The sequence below is a fragment of the Neopelma chrysocephalum genome, unplaced genomic scaffold, assembly GCF_003984885.1.
Source record: "Neopelma chrysocephalum unplaced genomic scaffold, ASM398488v2 Primary Assembly neopelma1_97282, whole genome shotgun sequence".
NCBI classification, from domain to species: domain Eukaryota; kingdom Metazoa; phylum Chordata; class Aves; order Passeriformes; family Pipridae; genus Neopelma; species Neopelma chrysocephalum.
In genome coordinates this window covers 1-7450 of record NW_020925923.1, presented here as the reverse complement: position 1 = coordinate 7450, position 7450 = coordinate 1, and the positions used below count along the sequence as shown (strand labels likewise).

The following is a 7450-nucleotide window of genomic DNA, read 5'->3' as shown; positions in this document are numbered from 1 at the left end:
CCAAGTTGACCAAGTTGATCAAGGACGTGTTTTGGAAGAGCCCAAAACCCACGGGGGGGGTGGGTTTGGGGCATTGACAGACCCTCCCCCCCATTTTTGTCCTGGCAGACGACGGTTTGTTGACCGACAACGAGGAGGAGGAGCCTCCCCCGGGCGAGCTGGAGAAGGTGGACCCGGCGGCCGCCGCGGCCTCGGCGGCCAAGCCCAAGCCCTCGGCCGCCAACCCGCCCAACGCCGAGGGCTCCAAACCCGGCGAGGCCCCCCAGAAACCCGACCCCCAGCCCCGCAAGGCCGCGGGGAAGCGCCAGGGCAAGTCGGGCCCCCGCGGCTTCAAGAAGTTCCCGCCGCGGAGCCTCCTGGGCCACGGGCGGTGCCACGACTGCGGCAAAGCTTTGGCCTTCGGCTCCGCCTTCCCCAAGCGCCGGCGCGGGACGGAGCGGCCCCACAAGTGCCCGGAGTGCGGGAAGTGCTTCCGGCTGAGCTCCACCCTCATCACCCACCAGCGGCGCCACGCCGGCGACAAGCCCTACAAGTGCCCCGACTGCGGCAAGACCTTCAGCGTGGGCTCGGCCTTCATCCAGCACCAGCGCGTCCACGCCGGCGCCGGCGCCGCGCCCTGCCAGTGCGGCGTCTGCGGCAAGAGCTTCCCGGCCAGCGCCGGGCTGGTGAAGCACCAGAAGCTGCACCTGGAGGAGAAGCCCTACAAATGCGGCGACTGCGGCAAGGGCTTCAACTGGAACTCCCACCTGGAGCGGCACCGGCGCATCCACACCGGCGAGAAGCCCTACGCCTGCCCCGAGTGCGGCAAGAGCTTCAGCTGGAGCTCCCACCTCGACCGGCACCGCCGCACCCACGCCGCCGCCCGCGGGGACCCCTCGTGCCGCTGCGCCGGCTGCGGCCACGGGCCGGAGCCGCCGGAGCGCGGGAAGGGCTCGGCGGCGGCCAAGCCGGCGGCCTCGGCCAAGCGCCGGCACGGCGCCGCCGCCGCCCCCGAAAAACCCCACAAGTGCGGGGAGTGCGGGAAGGGCTTCGGCGCCGACGCGGCGCCGGCCAAGCACCGGCAGAGCCACGCCGCCGGCGCCGCCGCCAAGCCCTACGAGTGCGGGGAGTGCGGGAAGAGCTTCGCCTGGAGCTCCCACCTCGACCGGCACCGGCGCATCCACATGGGCGAGAAGCCGTTCCGCTGCGGCGACTGCGGCAAGAGCTTCTCCCAGAGCTCCCACCTGGAGCGGCACCAGCGCGTCCACGCCGGCGCCGAGCCGCCGCGCCGGTGCTGCGACTGCGGGAAGAGCTTCCTGGCGGCGCCCGCCAAGCGCCGGCGGCTCTTGGGCGGCGGCGGCGGCGCCGAAAGGGCCTCCAAGTGCGGCGAGTGTGGGAAGAGCTTCCCGTGGGAGAGGAGCCACCACAAGTGCGGCGAGTGCGGGAAGAGCCTCCCGGCGCGGGCGGAGGGCGCGGTGAGGCACCAGGGCACCCAGACCGGCGAGAAGCCGTACGCCTGCCCCGAGTGCGGGAAGAGCTTCGGGCAGAACTCGGCGCTGGTGAAGCACCGGCGGATGCACACGGGGGAGAAGCCCTACGAGTGCGGGGACTGCGGGAAGAGCTTCGGCGTCCGCTCCAACCTCATCAAGCACCAGCGGACGCACCTGGGCGAGAAGCCCTACAAGTGCCCCGAGTGCGGCAAGGGCTTCATCCAGAAGTCCGACCTCACCAAGCACCGGCGGATGCACACCGGGGAGAAGCCCTACGAGTGCAACGTGTGCGGGAAGTGCTTCAGCGTCTCCTCCAACCTCATCAAGCACCAGCGCATCCACCTGGGCGAGAAGCCCTACCAGTGCTCCGAGTGCGGCAAGAGCTTCATCCAGCGCTCCGAGCTCACCATCCACCAGCGCGTGCACACCGGCGAGAAGCCCTACAAGTGCCCCGAGTGCGGCAAGTGCTTCAGCCGCAGCTCCCACCTCAACCGGCACCAGCGAACCCACGGCGGGGACAAGCCCAAGGCGGTGGCGGCCGCCGGTGGTACTGCCGTGGCCACCGAGGTGCCGCCGCCGCCGCCGGGCTCCGGGGGCTTCCCCGGCGCCGCCTTCCCGTCCCCGGTGGCCTCGCTGGGGTCGTTCCCGGCGTCGCCCTCGGCGCTGCCCGTGCCGGCGCTCTCCGGCCCGGCCCTGGAGCTGCCCTGGGCGCTCTCGTTCCCCGGCCGCGCCTTCGCCCACCCGTCGTTCGCCCCGGCCCCACCCGCGGGCGCCCAGACCCCCTCGCTCATCAACTGAGGCTCCCGGTGCTCCCGGTGCTCCCGGTGCCCAACTGGGATGGGTTGGACGCACAGACCCAACACTGGGTCTCGTTGACCCATCGTTGTGTCGTGTTGACTCATCATTGGGTAGTGTTGACCCATCGTTGGGTCTCGTTCACTCATCGTTGGGTCTCATTGACCCATCGTTGGAGCTTCTTCCAACCTGGAGCCATTCAACATTCCGGGCTAATTAATGACGTCATTAATTAGGGGATGGGGAACTCCCCCTCATTCCGTGGCTCCGCCCACCCCCCCAGTGCTCCCAGTGCCCAACTGGGGCCGGAATTCTGGGATATTCCACATTTCCCACCTCTCCCCCTTGATCCCACATTATCCCAAACGGAGCCGGATGGGCTTTTCCTCTTTTAATTTTAACCATTTTTTGTCCTTTTTGGACACCCCAACTTTTGGGGCAAAATCAGTGATTTGGTGACGTCGTTTTCCAGGCACTTCAGGGAATATTTTGGGAATTTTGGGTGGATTTCTTTTTTTCCTTTTCCATGTGGAATTTGGGACAACTTCGGTGTGTTTGTGGTGAGTTTTTTATGGCTTTTCCTTAATTTTTTGGGGTTGTTTTTTGGGATTTAAACTGTTTCGGTACAAGCAGGAAAAAGTGGGAAAAGTGGTGCTTTTTTGCTGCCTAAAATTCTGATTTCTCCCAGTTTCCCGAGGAAAAAAATGGGAAACGGAGGAAAACAAATGAGGAAAAAAATCAAAAACCTGCAAAAAACACTAAAACAAGCGAAAAAAATCATGAAAAATTAAGAAAAACATCAAGAAATGGGGGAAAAAGTAAAGAATTGAGGCTAAAAATGACTCTTGGTTTGTCCCAAAAGGGGATAAAAAGCTGGAAAAAAAGACTTTTGAAAAAGTCGGGAATTGCCGAGAACTTCGGAGTTGGAAAATTCGAAGTGGAAATGAAATAATGGAGGAGTTTGTGGAGATGCCACGGGAAGGACTCCTCGTGTTTATGGAAAAATGAGGAAAAAAATGAGGAAAAATATCAAAATATAGGAAAAAAGTGCTAATGAGGCATCTCGGGGCTCAGCGGCCCCAATCTGGGCCCAATTATCCCCAAAATTCAGGGCAATCACCCCAAAATTCCAGGGTTTGGTGGTTTGGGAACCTCCGGAGCCGCCACGGGCGGGGTGGGACCGTCCCGAAATTCCGGAGGAAGAGGAAGGAACGGGATGAAACCAAGAACTTCCCTGGGAGCTCCAAAAGGACGGAATTTTCGGAGGACACTTGACCCCAAAAAGGGCCAAAAAATGAGCCCCAAAAGCTCCAAAACCAAGGATATTTTGGGGGAAAACGCCCCCAAACTGTGATTTCCGTGGAATTTCGCCCCTTCCTGGTGTTTCCGGTGTCGTCGCGTCGCGGATTCCGGTCGGTGTCATTCCCGGTGTTGGGAGTTGTTCCCTTTCCATGAGTAGTAATAAATTAGAGTTAGTAATTCCCAGTTATTCCCAGTTTTTCCTCGGAACGGCTTCAAAGCGCCTCGAAATCCCGTTTTCCGTGGTTTTTCCCAACCCCCCTCCCTTGTGGAAGGGCCTCCAAATCCACGTCCTGGAGCAGCTCCGGGGATGGAGCAGCTCCAGGAAGCTCCTTCCCAACCCTTTCCCATCCTGGAATAGCTCCAGTTGGATGGAATCCATAGGGATCATTCCTCGGGGGAAGGTTATTCCTCAAAAAACTCAAGGAATTTTGAAAGATTTAACACAAAAATTCCTGTGTTTTGGTTTGGTTTTTTTTTCCCCCCCTCCGAGATTCCAAAGGAAAAGGCGGAAAAAAAATCAGCGGGAGCATCAGGAATTCCCAGGTTTTCCACCGCCGGTGCTCAAGGGTCTTTTTTCCAGGAACTCCCCCCTTTCTCCCCCCCCCCCCCCATCTTGATCTCCCTTTGATTCCCACATTTTGATCCCGAACCTCGATCCCAAAATTTCGCACCCTCCCGTTTCCCTCCTCGGTTTTTTTTCTTGGAACCATCCCACAAAAGAACCCACGGGTTTCCTCTCGGGAAATTTGGGATTTCCAGGGAAAACCGGGGATACCCCGCCCCGATCCGGTATCCCTGGGAATTCCAGGAGCCCTTTTTCCCGGTTCCCGGCGCCGTTTCCCGCCCGGATCCTTCCGGGAGGACACAGGAAGGGGCCGATCCAGGCGGGAGGAAGAGGAGGGGGAAAAGGGGGGGGCGGAGGGAGGGGCCGGGAATGGTTTTCCCGAAGCCGGGAATGTGTTTCCCGCTCCCGGGAGTGATTTTTTTTCCCTGTCCCAGGAATGTGTTTCCCGGTCCCGGGAATGTCGTTCAGGTCCCAGGAATGTTTTCCCGCTCCTAGGGATGTTTTCCCGGTCCCGGGGATGCTCCGCTCGATCCCGGGAATGTCGTTCAGGTCCCGGGAATGCTTTTCCCGGTCCCGGGAATCTTTTATCCCGTTCCGGGAGTGATTTTTCCGGGCGCCGGGAATGTTTTCCTCGTTCCGGGAATGTTCAATCCCGTTCTGGGAATGCTTTTTCTCATCCCGGGAATGTTGATCCCCGTCCCAGGATTGATTTTTTTTTTTTTCCCGGTCTCAGGAATGTTCGTCCCGGTCCCGGGGATGATTTACCCTGTCCCGGGAATGTTTATCCCGGTCTGGGAATGCTTTTCCCGTGATTTTCCCAATCCCTGGAAAAAAGAGGGAAAACAGACAAAAAAAAAAAAAAAAGGGAGGGAGAAAAGACCAAAAAAGGGGCGGGAAAAAAAACCACCAAAAAAAAAGTGGGAAAACACTGAAATAAAAGGGGGGAAAAAACCAAAGAGAGGGAAAAGAAAAAACAAGGGAAAAGAAAAAAAAAAGGGAAAAGAAAAAGGGGAAAAACATCAAAAAAAGGGGAAAACACCAAAAATATTGGGAAAAACGTGAATAAAAGGAGGAAAACACACAAAAAAGGGGGAGAATCCAAAAAAAAAAAAAGGGGGAAAACCACCAAAAATAAAGAGGATTTTTTGGGAATGCCGGGAATGGCGAGAGAAGGACCCAGGGAATTACAACAATAACCATTTTTATTGATATTAAGAATATTCGGGGCTGGTTTTTTCCCGGCCCCTCCTCGTTCCCAGGTGCCGGAATCTCATCCCAGGGGGGCGGGTGGGGTTTTGTTTTTTTTTTGGGATCGAGTCCCTGGAGGGACCCCCCGGGGCTGCCTCGAACCCGGGAATTCTCATCACAGCCCCCCCCCGGATCCCAAAAAATTCCCGACCCCCCCTTTAGTGCAATTCGGCTCCTGACGGGAAAAAGGGGCGATTTCTTCCCCCGAAAAAGCTGGAATTCCACGGGAATGGGGTTGAAGGAGGGTCCCTCCCCCCCACTCAGGGCGTTCCCAGCTCATCCCAGTGACGGGAATATGGAATTCTGTGGGATTTGGATCCGCCCCCCCCCCCATCCCCCAATTCACCCGTCAAATTTTTGGGGCGAATCCCAAAAATCCGTCAAAAGTCCAGGGATTTATTCTGTCCCTTCCCCCCCCCCAAATTCCGAATTCCCCAAAACTCCCCAATTCCAGGATTTTAACACCAAAGCTTCCCAAATTTTGGGGGTAAACCCCCAAATTCCAGGGATTTGCCCCAACCGCCCACAAACTCCAAGAGTTTAATCCCCCAAACTTCCCGAATTCCAGCGATATAACCCCAGAACTCCCCAATTTTGGGAAAATCCCCAAAAATTTCAGGATGTGAACCCCAAAAGCACCCAAATTTCAAGGGTTTATCTCCAACCCCCCCAAATCCCAGGAGTTTAACCCCAAATGCCCCTAAATTTCACTGTGGATTTTTGTGGGATTTCGGGTGAATTTTGTGGGAATTTTGGGTGGGTTGGGGAGGAATTTGGGGCGAACTCGGGGTGGATTTGGGGGGAATTTTGCGGGGATTTGGGGGGAGATTTTGGGGGAGATTTGGGTGGAATTTGGGGAGGATTTCGGCAGAATTTTAGGTGGATTTGGGGGGGAGCTTTGGCTGGATTTTTGCGGGATTTCGGGGGGAATTTTTTGTGGGATTCCGGATGAGTTTTTTGGGTGAATTTGCGGGGATTTCGGGGGGAATTCAGGGCGGATTCCGCAGGATTTCGGACGCGTTTGGGGGGAACCCGGGGAGGGTTTTTGCGGGATTTTGGGAACGAACTCCAGTGTATTTAGGGAATTTCCAGAGAGGGGGAGCTTTGGGACGACTCTGAGAGAAACTCGGCGGAATTCCCGGCGCCTCTTGAGGAGCTCCCGGTGTATTTGGGAATTCCTGGGAATTCCGGAATCAGAGGCTGACACTCCGGTGGTGCCAGAAGGGTTCCTGGTATATTTGGGAATTCCCGGGAATTCCAGGATCAGAGGCTGACGCTCCGGTGGTGCCGGGGGCGTTCCCAGTATATTTGGGAATCCCTGGGAATTCTGGGATCAGAGGCTGACGCTCCGGTGGTGCCGGAGGCGTTCCCGGAATATTTGGGAATTCCGGGATCAGAGGCTGACGCTCCGGTGGTGCCGGAGGCATTCCCGGTGCGTTTGGGGTGGGAATTCCCGGGAATGTCAGAGGCTGACGCTCCGGTGGTGCCAGAGGCATTCCTGGTATATCTGGGAATTCCGGGATCAGAGGCTGACACTCCGGTGGTGCCGGAGGCGTTCCCGGCGTGTCTGGGGTGGGAATTCCCGGGAATGTCAGAGGCTGACGCTCCGGTGGTGCCAGAAGGGTTCCCGGTATATTTAGGAATCCCTGGGAATTCCGGGATCAGAGGCTGACGCTCCGGTGGTGCCGGAGGCTCCGTCGCCGCTCCCTCTCCCCGGGCTCGTCGCTCCCCAGGGAAGCGGCATCCGAGATTCCCGCCAGGTGTTCCACGGAGTCGAACTTCTGCAGGTCGGAGGCGACGCTGCGGAGGCTGAGCACGGACAGGGAGTCCGGGGCCGGGCATTCCGCCCCCAAATCCCGGGATTCGGGGCCGGGGTTCCGCTCCCGGGGGCTGCTCTCGGCTCCCAGCGGGGATTCCCGGCGCTGGAGGAGCCTCTGGAGCCTCCGGGCGTGGATCTGCTCGCTGATCTGCTCCAGGTTCCGCAGGGCCACGGAATAGCGGGTCTTGGCCCGGGACACGCGGCTCTCCAGGGCCGTCACCTTGGATTTGTGCTCCTGGGAAAACGGGGGGG

The 7450-nt window shown here is 58.4% G+C and overlaps 2 protein-coding genes across 2 annotated transcripts; one reads left to right on the top strand and one right to left on the bottom strand.

Moving 5' to 3' along the window:
- Positions 1-108: 108 nt before the first annotated feature.
- Positions 109-2331, top strand: LOC113961571 (zinc finger protein 345-like; the record flags this gene model as incomplete). The annotated part of the gene is made up of 1 exon (XM_027671996.1): positions 109-2331. A coding segment is annotated over one exon (2159 nt), but the record flags the coding sequence as incomplete, so codon positions are not given.
- Positions 2332-7028: 4697 nt separating this feature from the next.
- SH3BP5L (SH3 binding domain protein 5 like) lies at positions 7029-7442 on the bottom strand (the record flags this gene model as incomplete). Its single annotated transcript, XM_027671995.1, has 1 exon — positions 7029-7442. A coding segment is annotated over one exon (402 nt), but the record flags the coding sequence as incomplete, so codon positions are not given.
- Between the last annotated feature and the right edge of the window lie 8 nt (positions 7443-7450).